This window comes from Eurypyga helias, unplaced genomic scaffold (genome assembly GCF_000690775.1).
Source record: "Eurypyga helias isolate BGI_N326 unplaced genomic scaffold, ASM69077v1 scaffold16718, whole genome shotgun sequence".
NCBI lineage: Eukaryota > Metazoa > Chordata > Aves > Eurypygiformes > Eurypygidae > Eurypyga > Eurypyga helias.
The window spans coordinates 1-13834 of NW_010265110.1; the positions used below are offsets into that span (position 1 = coordinate 1).

Below are 13834 nucleotides of genomic sequence, written 5' to 3' on the forward strand. Positions count from 1 at the left end.
TTGTCAGTCTTTCGCTAAACAAACACAACAAACCAAAAAAGGGCCACCTATTGCAGTTTTATGAGCTCTGTGGCAAACTAGCGGTGTTGCCCCAGGTTATCTGGAGAAGAAGGCTTATGCTGACCAAATGACACCTACCAAACCAGTATTTTTTATCTTATTTAGTTTTGATAAGCTCTTCACATCCTCAGTTCATTAGCTCATGTGCTGTGTTTTCCTTTTTCCATCTTTGTTTTCCTCCTCCTACATGCTCTCCGCTTTTGTCCTAAGGCTTTCTTAGGACAGTTTTCAGCACAGAAAACTGTGATGCTTTTCTGGGGTCTTACTTATACAGGTAATACAACCCACTCTTAAAATATCTGTATTTGTTCAGGCTCTGAGTACAACACCCTTGAATATCTGTAGTTTCAAACTGCCAAGCTTATTGCTTCTGGTGTTGGGAGCTATTTTGCCATTTGCCTGTGGAGTCTGAACAATGACATATAATCTTGATTGTAGTCTGGACTACTTTAAATATTCTCATAAAAGGGTGACAGTGCTTTTATTTTATTTGAGATGTTTCAGTCTGGGGGACTTTCATCTTGTTACAGCAAAGGGGGGGTGTGGGGTGTGAGGCAGGGGCTGTTTCCAAACTTCTCACGCTGGACACCCTACAATACCCTCTTTAAAAGAATGACTCTCACTGAAATACTTGTCTCTCCAGCTGCCACCATGGCAGGAGTTAGCAAAGCCCTCTTCTTCTCCCTTCCGCGAAAAACTGAGCAGGATCTCCACTAAAGTTCTGCTCTGCAGGTAAATTCTTGGTGTCATTCTGCAGGAATCTGTGTTATCAAGTGTTGGCAGCTATAAATGTGGAATAAGCTGACTGAGGCAGATCCTGCCTGTTCAGAACCTTCCCTGGGGGTTACCAGCCATGCTTCAGGACATCCAAATGTGATGTGTTGTCATTTCTGAACTGCTGCAGTTTGCAATCCAGTTTGTCAAAAGACCCTGAAATTAGCAATGGTTTAATAAAGTTGGTGCTAAATTCCTGTTACTCGAGAGGGACTCTGAGCCATCACCACTTGTTCAGAAGAGAAGCGGGAGAGCAGCACGCACCCTCCTTAGATTCAGGCACCGCAATTTATACTGCCTCTGGGACAGGGGTCACTCAGCAGTTCTGCTAAAATGCCACATAAACAAAACTGTCACAGCTACAGGAAGAAGCATTCATAGATTTGTTTCCTTGCTTTGTTTTTCAGACACGATGCCCGTAACTTTTACCTTTGGTTTGCCATACTAAAATATTCCCGAGCACTGCTTTTCTTCTCTGTGGCATGCCTAATCCGTTGAGATTTTGTGTGCTTTAAAGGGTTATGCTGACTTGGAAGGGAAAATCTGCTGAGATATTCGATGGCTTCCCTCTAGTGGCTGTTTTGGGGGATAGAAATAGGGCTGTGGCGAAGTGAACCCCAAGGTTAAGTATGTGCATTAACCTTTATATGAAGATGAAGGAAAGTAAATTCGGGAAGGCTGTTGTCATATCAAAATATGACACAGAATTACTGAGTTATTGCCACCGCTCAGTCCTGAAAATATTTATCTTGCTACTTCTTTCCCCACTTTCCATCTTTCCCTCTGTGTCCTTACACATGACAATCTAAGGACACTGGTGGGACAAAACCTGTGTGTAGAGAGGGTTTGGGTTTTTTTTTTCCAGTTCTGTTAGTTGGCCAAGTAAGAAAATAATGCAAACCCCTGTTTTTCAGACATGGAGAAGGGCTCCTGTGCCTGAAAGCCCTTCTCATTTTTCTAACCACACCCACTGATCTAGTAGAAATGCTTTTTTCTCTTACAAACCTCATCCCAACAGATATTTAAAGAACAGGGAAGATCTGGGAAGTGCAGCGTCTTTATTCCATTTCCAGCATTTTTCTGTCAGTTCTCTGCAGTAAATATCTGTATCTTTGGCAAAACGGTCTCTGTATGTATAGCCAGCAGTTGTGTTCCTGCTTTAAGATCTTGCTGACTGTGATTCATTACGTTTTTGCTCACCGAAAGTAAACACTTGTCTTTTAGACCCGAGAAGTGCCAGGGGTGCATAACCCTGAAATAGCAATGACAGTGTAGCAAGGCAAAAGTTGAGGCTGAAAACCAGCCCATTAAAAATGGTAAAAGTGCAAAGTGCCTCCAGCTGCAGAGGAGCTTTGTCCTGGTCTCCCTTTTTGGATCTCTCGTGCCTTGGCCTCTGGGTGTTAAGCGGAAGGTGAGATTTGCAGGCAGTATGAGGCAAGCTGACCTGAGCTATATTTACAGAACATCCTAAAGACACCCGTCTCATGAGTTTATGCTTCTGGCACAGCAGAAATTAAGATCCTCTTGATCACTTTAATTGATGTTGTAGCCTGGGGTTTTGCTAGCTAAAAATACCAGTTGGGTTCCACCTGAACCTCACTCTGGGACAAGGTTCTCTGCCGGTGTCTCAGCTCCAGGCACTCAACGGTCAGGGGGTATGTTTTAAGCTCAAACTTATTTGCAAACATACAGGTGGAGTTAAAAAGCCACTTGAGGTCACCTGTTCCATACACACAAATGCCTCTGACATAATGGCCTGCCAAAAGAAAAAGGAAAAAAAAGCCATGTCGGAATCAAGGATCCAAATGATTCTGTTTTGAGAAATTTTATCTGCAAAGCCACTTTAATAGTCTCCTGCACAGCAAACATGCTAAAAGGCCTACTGGACATGCTGTGGGAATAAGTATGAGTAATGGGAGGAAGTTAAGAAGGTTACTTCAGAATAAATAATGAGCAAAATGAGGAGATAGATCAGAAAAGAAGTGTTACTGCTTGCGGCTCTTTCTCAGGCAAGGCTAAACACAACCAAACCAAGGAGAATTTCATTCTGTCAGTGGAAAGAAAATGATACTTATATTAACTAACTCTGCATGATATTCATGTAATTTCACTGATTTCAGTGTAGTTATGCTGATGTGAAACTGCTATAATTGAGGCTGAATTAAGCTCTCAAAATTTCTCCCCTCAACACAAACAGATTAAAAACCCTTGAAATAAAAATTCTATCATCATTAGCATTTTGGCATTCCCTTTCTTGCCCCACTGGGATATGTCAGAAGCGGCAGCAGTAAGCAATGTACAAACCGGTGGCTGAAAAACAAAGTGTGCCATGCAGAAGATTTTCTACTGCTAACGTCATGTCGTGAAGTAATGTCACATAGGAAATCTCAGAGCTCAACCACCATCGTCAGCCCGCAGTGCCTTAGGTTCCTGGTGAGCTGTGTCTGTGGCAGGCATCGGTACGCAGCTGAGGGCTGGGATGTGTCCTAGTCCACACAGGACAGCTGCCTTGCACGCTGCCACTGGCTCTAGCGCATCTGCCTCCCGCCATAGGACATACACATGGACTGTTCCCACCCGCCTGCGAGAAAATTCCCCTAAGGCTTTCAGGAAAATAGTCAGCTAACTCATGTGAGCCCTAAGTGCTGCCAAATATTCTCTTTCCAAGGATGATCTATGCTATAAAATTCCTGAGGAAGAAGCAACTGTTCCAGCTTTCTCGCTATTTATGTGGCTACTGACATTCACGTATGGACTATGAAGGAGATGATGCCTTCTTAATGTCTTCTCTCTGATGAGGTGCTGCCTAAAGACTGCCTCACATTATGATTAGGGTCTGTAGGAGTACAGGATCAACAGCTGAGTGTTTTTCACTGTATGATCAGGAAGGAAAAGTGGAGAAAAATGTATACATTACCATGACAACCTCCATGGCTCTCTTCCATATCAGTCCACTTCACTGCTTTCAGGCCACCTTCCCATGATGCATTGGGCATGGAGCCTGGGACACCTGCAATTAGAGAACAGAAAATCAAAGAATTAGCTCTTTTAACAGTCATGTGTTCAGGTTTATGTCCACTCTCTGGGACCTTTCTCCACAGAACTGGGATGAAATGCTGGGGAACAAGCATCAACAGATGCCTGGCTGCTAACCTTGTCGTCAGGCTTCTTCATTGAAAGCAGCTTTTGTGACACAGGCAAGGTGTCAGCCCAAGAGACCTAAACACTTCACCTGAGAAATAAGATCCCTCTTTTGCATCAGCCTCGGTATGATGCTGCTTACACGTACGATCACTCATGTCACCTTCCTGACCAGCACTGCCCTCCAAGGGCTATTTGAACACTGGGCCATTGACACATAGTACCTTCATGTGAATTTTGTGGTAAACACTTTCCTGGGGTTTTTTAAGAAAGGATGCTAACAGAACAAATTCAAGCATGACATAACTGGATGGAGTTGCTGAAACTCAATTATAGCCTATAATGTTATATGATAATATACATAATTCTAGGCAGATTTTCATAACTTCATTTAAAATGAGTTTTAATATAGGCTACTTATTTTGCTGGTTAACCACAGTCCTAAATGAAGGGATTTGCCAGCAGTTCTGTAAAGCACAATTTCAGCTGGTGACTGCACAGGCAAGAAGCCCTGGATGCCAAAACAGTAGCTGGGAGTGTGTCATCGTCCTAACCTTGGTGTTTTCTAAAAAATAAAGGTGAAAGCAAAGTAAGATTTTGTTACTATTTTGAGTTTTTGCTGTTCCTTGCCTAGATGGCAACAAGCACAGGACCTCTACATTTACCATAATCCAACAACTATTTTGCTTGTGAGCTTGAACAGAAGTGCAGTGAAGGACAAATGAGACCCTAAAGGCACTGCATCATGTCAGGGGGGTGTCTTATGAGAAATTGGATGGGAGAAAGGTTAAACATAAGCAGGTTTTTTTTTCTGTTTGCTTGCTTTGCTCTCTGTTTTTAAGGATAGCTTGTTCCTGGTAAGTAAGGAGGGTTGTTTGCAAATACTGAGTCATGACTTTTATATCAGATACAAAAAGATGGTATGATCCAACAGCAGAACCACTGTAGCACTTTGCCATAAACAGAGATAAATGGCAGCTATAACCATAACTTCATTACTTTATTTCTCCCCTTCTGTATATTGGTCCCTTAGCAAATAAAATAACGTGCCAAAAAAAGTGTGGTTTTGTCCCAGGGAAAATTCAGAAAATGTTACTCTTTGGCAGAAAGCATCAAGCTAAAGATACCACTTTATAAAAGAGGAAAAGAGGCAGTGATGGCAGGGGATAAACACTTTAAATGGCCTGGGATGTCCGCTACCATCCCAAATTAAAATCCTGTTCGTAACAGATGGCAGTAAATGTGGTGTGCGGGAAGACTTGGAAAACGCTGACACAGTGGGAAAGCAGAAAGATAACTGACAAAACAGGAACAACCCCAGGACATCCACTAAAACACTGGAAGGTACTGCCTTCTAGGAATACAAAACTACTGACTTCACATTATTCACCACCTCCCAAACTGAGTAAACCAGGCATTTTTGTAAGTTAATTAAAGAGTGGAGGAAAGTGTAGATCAGCTTAGTGGGAAAAAAATGGATTTACCACATTTTCCTTTAAATACTTGTTTGAGCAACTAATTTCAGATTCAGAAGCTGTTCTGGGATCCTGTTCTTTTAAATACAGCTTGTCTGAAAAGTGGTGCTGATGGTAAAAGTTAATATAAACTTTGCCCTGGACACAAGTTTGCTGCCACCAGGTCTTAGAAACAGCCACCAGCAGACCTGCACGGCTTGGGTGTGAAGGCAGCCTCGAGTGACTAGAAAGACAGGCCAGCCCCTCCAATGCCTTTAATTTCATGGCTTCCCTTGGTGGTGGAGGTTTGGAGGCAGGAAAAACACTGCTTCTGAGCCTGGATCTCATTCACAGGACAAAGGCACCACAACCTGCTTCTCCACTAAGCTCTTCCTGTTTTTTTGCCATTGCAATACCAGTGAGAGCTGATCAGCGTGCGTTGGCTCCAAGAGGCAGCCCACTCCCTTTTCCGCCTTGCATCGCTACCGTGTATTGTGAAGACAAACATAGGCAGCTTACACAAAACAAGTCACTGCACTGGCGTTTCTGTAACACGCACATAAACTGACATTGGGCTGGAAATATTGCAGCATAAAAGGCTGCCTGATTTGCCTTGACCTTCCAAGTCCCGAACCTGTGATTCCAGGATCAGAGCAACGCATGGGTTAAAATGTCTCTGCCAACGGGCTATCTCCACCAGTCCCCTGAAGCTGCCTGCGCTTTCTCGTTGGAATCTCTCTCTAGGGAAATGTATAACTTCCTTACACTTCTGTGCCACCAACCGATCTGAGCTTTTCTCCTGCTTTTGTAAGCTGGTGCCCTTCAGGAATCTGTACTTCAGGAATCTGCCTGAAATGGTTTACACATCACCCTTGGGAATATTATTCTTCAAGGCCTGATTGAAATCAGCCATAAGGCTTGGAGTGGGTCACGTATAGGTATGTATACCTTCTCCCCTACAGCTGAAAGCGTGCAGCCTACCAGTGTGTGGGAGAGACCTGGAAGTTCACAAGAACCTTCGGTGGCTTTTGGAGAAGCAAGATGGTACAAGGAAGTACATGTGGGACTAGTGAGACCGTATGGCCAAAAGGGTGGAAGCCAAGTGGATTCCAAGCTGCATTAGGGACAGGGCAGCTGCTGCTAAGCAGGAAGGTGTGCGGTGTCCCTGAACCCATCACACTGTAAAGCCCACTACTCCTGGGACCTCCCTATACCCAGTCACAGGTGAAAAAGCTCAGGCAAGTGGATAAATGCCCAGGACGTCAAAATAGAAGAGGTTCAGCACACCTTCCTCGCTTGCCAGTAGTGCTGCCAACACAGGCTGTCACCTGCCTGGGTGTTTCTCCATATGAAGCAACAGGAGTGGCAACAACCTGCTGGTGGGAACCACCAAGAGTCACAGCTGGAAACACCTCCATGGAGAGATGAACCGTGGTGGCCACCACAAAGAGTTGGCAGCACACAACGGCCAAATGGCAGAAGGTGTTGGGACAGCGAGGACAGGAACCCCCGTGGCAGGAACCCCATGGCCTCCCCGAACCTGATGACCTGATGATCCTGTTGAGTGTCACCCAGAAGTGCTGTTCAGGGCTGTAGGTGTCCTTGGACCATGCCAGCAGATCGATGGCACTCTGGTCCCACAGCATGACTTCCACAAAGGGCTGGTTGATGGCCACGTACGCAGAGCTGAAGTGGATGGTCAGGTTGTGCAGTGGGGGCACCAGGATGTGAACTTCCCCACAGTGTTGTGCCCAGACCCTTCCCTGTGCACATGATTGATGTGGGCAGTGACACAGAGGAGCGGCAGCACCCCAAGGCTGTCCCCCATGCCTCAGCAATGTGGCAGCACCATGGTGGCTGCCAGCAGCCCCACTGCTCACTGCTGCACAGCCCACACCACCAACCTTGGCCTGTCCCTGGCCTGGCCAGCACTTCCCAGGCAGTTCCAACCCAAGGGGACACACATGTGAGGCTGACCCATGAAACGCACTCCCACAAGCTGCCTCCCACGCTCAGGAAAGGCAGCCTTGCCACCACATGCAGCTGGCCCTGCACCCTGGGATGCTCCATGTGCCTGCCAGCCTCGTGGCATGTTCCCAGACAGAGCCTGTGGGCTGGTGCTGGCAGTGCTGGGGGCAAGGGGATGCACACCCCATTGGCCAGCTACATGCTTGTAGCCCTCCTGGCTGCACAAGAAGTCCCGTGCATGGATACAGGGCTTCATTCCCAGCTTAACCCAATCTATTTTTAGGTTTTCTGACAGTAAATTTTTCTGTTTGGGGGGTGGGGGCGGTGTTGTGTCAGCTTTTGTCATTTTACAGAGCTCCTCGGGGATAAAACAAAGAGTTAAACTGTCAGTGTTCGGAGGATGGACAGAATGTGATAAGTAAATGCAGGTGGGATGGAAACGGTCACCTCTTAACCCTGTACAGCAACAAGAATTTGTCTGGCGGGGCTGGTTAAGACAGCATACAAGAACAATCTGCTCCGAAATCCTGGTTTGTCTGTTTTCTTGTTTGTCTTGCAGGACAAGTTCTTCTACCTGTCCGTGGGAGGGAAGTGACTGGTAAAGATGAGGGCGGCATCCTTAGAAGAAGAGATTTTCTTTCAAGATTAAATTGAAACAATGGAGAAAAAAAACCACCACCCATCCTTAAATATGTACAAAGGCTCAGTTTTCTATTTTGTTGCCAAAATGTTCATTTCAGTGGGATATGTGAATGCAAAAAAGTGTGTTTGGAGGGATGAGAGGTTAACTAAAATAAACTCCAGATTGTCAAACTTTAAAGCTGACCTGGAGAGAAGGAAATAAAACTCACGAAAAAAGAAGCAGCTTATTTTAAACTACTTCTTTCCAGACAGCAGTGTGAATTAAAGCAATGCATGCCAACCGCTTGAGCAGCCAGGCTGTTGACAGTCATAAGAGACCTAAACTTCACCTCCTGTGTTGAGTCATCTTAAGGATAATAAGGAAAGGGTCTCGGTTCTAGTAGCTTTATTTGCTTAAATATTTTGAAGGAGTTTTTTTCTGAGCTGTTATGTACCCATAAACTAACTCTAGTGACTTCGGCAGGGTTGAGGTCCTGAATCAGAGGAGCTGAACTCTACAGGGCTGTTCTCTAGAACTCTACAGGAAAAACCTGCTTCCCAGAGCGGGAGTGGCCTGGACCTGTGGGGAGACAGGTGGGTGCAGAGGACAGCCAGTGGCAGAGCTGTTCTGCAGGAACTACTAGTGCCCACCCTGGCACCCGCTGAGGCATGGTTCTTCCAACTTCCACCCCGGCTGCCCAGGCAGGATGCTGGCAGCAGGGTTGGTTTCTCAGCACACGTAATGCAGCTTTAGTTGTGCACAGATGGATTTGCTCTTAGGTGAAGGGAGGAGACAGGTCCAGGTGGCCTGACTGGAGTTCCCCCTTAACAAAAACAAGGGCTGCTGGCAACTCAGCAGCTGGAAACATCAAGAAAGCCTCTGTTACTGCAGCTGGACTGAAGTTTAGCTGTTTATATGCATGAGTGGTGACAGGCACTACCTCATGCCAGAATTCAGAAAGAAAAAATTTCTTCCTTAAATTGCTGTCATCTGATTCTGTTCTTCAAGGAGCTGTACTGTTGGAAGCCTATTACACCAATGTCTGATAGTTGTAAAGATAAAGGACAATCAAGCGAAGGAACACAAGCCCATTTATTAGCTGAGGCTTTTCAAAAAGACTTCTTGAAGACTTACTTATCCTTATCCCATCACCACTAAGCAGCATTTTAGTGAGAAGCAAACAATTGGCTGTGAAGCAAAGTATTGCTCCTCATGAAAGTAGTACTTAAATTCCAATGACTGAGGCTTGCACAGAGACCAAACCCCATTTTAAGTTTTATCTTCTCAGATGAACTATAATATCTGAATGATGGATAGAGAACAAGAGTAATTTTTCAGGAAATTCTGCCGTGAAGAAGGCGTTTTTGTGATTGCTGTGACTATGTCGCAAGACCTTCCCTTAAGCAAGTTTTTCAGAAGAGGAAGGTTTTGATGATGAGATTACAACAGCTTTGCGGCATGAGACTCAATAACAGTCACAGGAAAAATCCCTCTTTTTTTATGCCTTATTCCTATAAGAAGTTCTTGCTCAATCAGGAAGTCTCATTGAAATAATGGAGAATATGAACAAGGTTTAGTTATATGAGTAATGCGACAGACATAGGTACAAAATACATATTGTGCCAGTAGCAACTCCTTCCCCTAGGAATGGAGAGGTCCCTTGTACCCACTAGTGAACAGAGTGAAGGAACCTCAGAGCTGGCTCTGGCCAGAGGGCCTGTGGGCAAGAGGATGCTCTGCTGACATCTCTTAGTGACTTAATAGCTAAGAGCTCATTTGCTTTTTCAGTGGTATGGCATCTCCATGCGTGTTGGTTAAGTCCTAAAGCTAAAGGCAGCGACTTTTAAAACATCGCTGCCCCCATCACAACAGCAGAAGCTGTTGCACGTACCCTGGTAACGCAGGTAAGAGGCAACGCCTCGGGTATGTTTCCCAGGCTGCAGTAACAGTTCTGGTCTCTTTATAAGAGAGCAGAAAGGACAGAGGCCAGCTGGCCAAGAAGCTGTCAAGAGGGACTCTGGAAAGGGTCTGGATAAAATAGGACATTCTTGGCATGCCTGAATTTGGGCGAAATTCCCTAAAATGAAACCTGAACAAGAAACTTGGAGAACAGGTGCAGGAGACTGGGAAAGAGGCTTAATTTACATGTGCACAAGTGTATTCAGTTGCAGGTTTGAGAGAAGTGATGGGGGTGGTGGTTAAAGCACCCTGGGAGATAAGCCTCTTACCTAAATATGTACTGCTGGCCGATGGTGATTTATTCCCTGTCCCTGAACACCCTGGCTGTTCAGTCCCATAACCACCGAGCCCCTTCAGGGTTGCCAGTACGGCCATTTATAGGACTATGGGGTGATCCAGGGCAAGGACTGATTACAGATAAACTCTTTGACATTTTGCAGGCCGGTGTTAACCCAGATCATTTAAGACAGAAAGATCATCTGTACAGATGAACCTGGTGCCAGCAGCACCTAGCAGAAAGGTCAAAGCAGAAAACAGATGCTATTTTTAGAGGATACTGCAGTAAACTACCTGTGGCACACAGATGGCATTTGTTCATCAGACTATGGGCTAGCTCTTTTGACATATTTATTTTGGCTTTGAGGATGCACTTTTGAATATTTCCGCATAGCTTACTTGTCAAATGGGGGGTGTGCATGGTATAAGCTTGAAGATTAAAGCAGACAATGCTATGACTTGTTTCACTGGGATCAGTGTGAGAGAATTTCCTAGAGAGAACTTCCTATAGGTAAAAGTTTTAGCATAAAGACGTGAGCATGTGAGTTTTAAAGAGGCAAAGTTTGCAGGAATGATACAACCCATGGGACTTCAAGGTTTGTATCTCCGTATCCTCATTTTCTAGAAATATGTCTTAAATGCAATAACAAAAATACGTTCAACTAGCAGTGTTGCATTCCCCAAATACATCGCATTTGCACTGGGATGAAAATTGTACAGAAACTATTGATTCTGATAGAACACACATCATGCCTTTAAATGCTCTACCTTTCCAAGCTCGGATGTTAAAAAATCCCTGTATGCAGCTGGTGTTACAGAAGGTGGTTTGAGCCAGGCTCATGGCTCACCATCACTGAAAAGGGGAAGGTCTGGCTACTGTTCCTCCTCTCCTTCCATCCCTCTTAGTAAAGATCGGGGCTGGTGCAGAAGCGACAAAGCAACCATGCCCTGTTATCCTGCAAGTGAGCCAATTCTGAAAAAGCAGTTTAATCCAGTGCATTAGCCTGGGAGTCAGGTGTCACTGCCTCAGTTCTGGCTTTTCCCAGGGTCTGGTTTAGGGTGCTGGGAATATAATTTCGCCCCTTTCTGCCTGCTTCTGCGAATGGTAAATAATAGCACTGATCTCCCTCATAAAAGCATGTTGGTTTCTCTTAATGAGAAGTGCTGCTATTGCTTCTCCTGACCTTTATTTTCCCACTTGAATGATGTGGAAGTTACTAGTGGACCAGTGTATGTGTATGTCAATATACATATCGGTGTGTACCCTGAGGGATTATCACCTGAGACTGCCTGTATCCCAAGTCATGCATATGCTGTGGCCATATCCCATGAAAGTTGGGACCAGACTTTAGCATGGAAAAGGATTCAGTAAAGCTGCCCTGAAGGACTCGGTGGCATGGGCAGTGGATGCACACCTCTCCCAGGGCAAACAGAACCCACTTTCTGCTCTATGTCAGCAGAGAGGGGACAGGTAGCCCAGCAGTTATGCTGCTGGCCTGGGATGTGGCCGTTAACCTGCACTGTGGGGAATGAGGACTTTTTGTGAGACCTGGGGAAGGTGATTTAGGGCTGCTCACTTCAGGCCTACATACTTTGCAAATACTTTCCCTTAATTTCCCCATGCTTCTCTTCCTTATCTGAAAAGCGACTTTCAAGAATTTTCTGTCACACAGGAGTCATGTGGGACATAAGTGGCCTGACATATAAATACCAAAGATAAATTAAGACAGTTGGTTGAAAACCAAATGAATGGGAATTGAAAGTCTTTAGCCTTTATGGGGCTAAAAAAAAAAAAAAAAAGTTGGTCTTCATTGCATGACTCTGGGTAATAAGCATGCTATCTTAAGATTTGGGGACCAAACAGCCATTTTTTTATCTTTAATCTGAACTGAGATTATCATGGTTGTCTGAAACTACAAATATCTGCTTGGTTTAGTTCTTTCATGATATGCAGTCTATCCAAACTGGTCCTTAAGTGATCTCTCTGTTTGCCTGGAGTCCTCCAACTATTTGTTCAAACAGCTGGACCACTGCATGACACCATTATCTCCCTTTGATATGCCTGAAGAGCTACAAGGAAGTGGCTTGGTCAGACTAGGACAAGAGGTTTTTGTTAGAGTCGGTAACTGAGACCCAGGCTAACACCCCATGTGCTGAGGGGGATGACTTCTCACCCCAGAGCCACTCAGAGCTCTGGATCTGACTTGGATATGTTCCAGGTCTGACAGCCTGTGCTACACTTAGAAGTTTAGATTCAAAATCCTGCACTACAGCAGCCCCTGAGTACATCTGTCAGAGATGTGCAGCTATTTTTGGCCAGGCACCCTAAAGTGATGTCAGGGAAAACAAGGAAGAGGAAGGAAACATATCTGCTGTGGAAATGTTGCATCTTTTGGATGCAAAGAGAACAAGCACAAAAAACTGTTACACCAATGTGTAACCCTGGCAAGAGTACGGTGATCACCATGGAAATAAACAATGACGATACACAATGCAGTACAACAAATCACAACCACCTAAACCTTTCGGGTTTTGGGGAATGTATCTGGTCCCAGTTTTATTGCTTCAGAAGCAATGGGCTATAATAACATCACAGCAACCAGCTTCCTGGAAAAGCCAGCTAGCTACAAATCATACATGCTGATGATTATACCATAAATACCTTGATCAGTAATCATGTGTGCATCTTGTTTGTGCCAGTTGTAAAATACAGTTATCAAAAGAGGAAGCTCTGTTCTTATAGAGAGTTTTGTGATAATCTGAAAGCAGACTGGCCTTGCAAAATGAACCGGTCTGCTGCTTATAATAAAGTAGACACACTCTGCTCCTCTGTTTTTGCTTCCCACAAGTTGTTACAGTAGGAAAAGGGTGGAAATTTAAAAAAAAAAAAAAAAGACGAGAAGATATTAAGACATTTATCCTTGTTTCCGTTCCTCATATCCCTGGGTGGGCTGCTGTGAAGCTCCAGGGAGTCGAAAGCAGTAAAATCCTACGAGGTGCTTCCAGAAGCAATGAGCATGGGAGGTGGGGGAAGTCTTGTGCATCTTCTGACCTTTTCCCAGTCATATGAAGCTCAAACTAATTGTAAGTACATAAGGTAAAGATGCAAATACTGGGTCTGATTCTGTTTCTCTGAACAAATCCTTCACCTTGTACAGCGTAGGCAGTAGTTATGAATACATGGGGGTTTTGCAGGTATTAGGCATTACTACATCTATGTGTGCACCCCTAGAAAAACACATGAATATCAGAAGCAGATTCTAGCCTGAACTCTGGTTTTCTGGCTCTGGAATAATAGCGAAGGAGGAATTGACTTCTATTTGTGGAAAAATAAAGTCCTCTCCAGCAAAATTAATTTCTTGTAGAAATCACATTCACTACAATGCTTACATCACTTACATATTTTAGTCATTATTCCTCCTCTTTACTTCATTTCAATTTTTACAGGTGAAAGGTTTAAATAAGCTGAAATATTGAAGGATTTGAATTTGGATGCCCTGGGCTCCTTCCTGCTCAGACATGGAACAGTAATGCACATCCTGCACAGTACAGACATCTGCACATGGGTCAGGGCAATCCC

The 13834-nt window shown here is 44.6% G+C and overlaps 1 protein-coding gene across 1 annotated transcript; it reads right to left on the bottom strand.

Annotated features, from left to right (window-relative positions):
* Window positions 1-2399: 2399 nt before the first annotated feature.
* LOC104505168 lies at window positions 2400-10065 on the bottom strand. The gene is made up of 4 exons (XM_010156613.1): window positions 9967-10065; window positions 6970-7192; window positions 3752-3844; window positions 2400-2590 (listed from the first exon to the last, which is right to left on the bottom strand). The coding sequence occupies exons 1-4, from the start codon at window positions 10063-10065 to the stop codon at window positions 2400-2402; spliced, it is 606 nt and encodes a 201-aa protein (XP_010154915.1).
* Between the last annotated feature and the right edge of the window lie 3769 nt (window positions 10066-13834).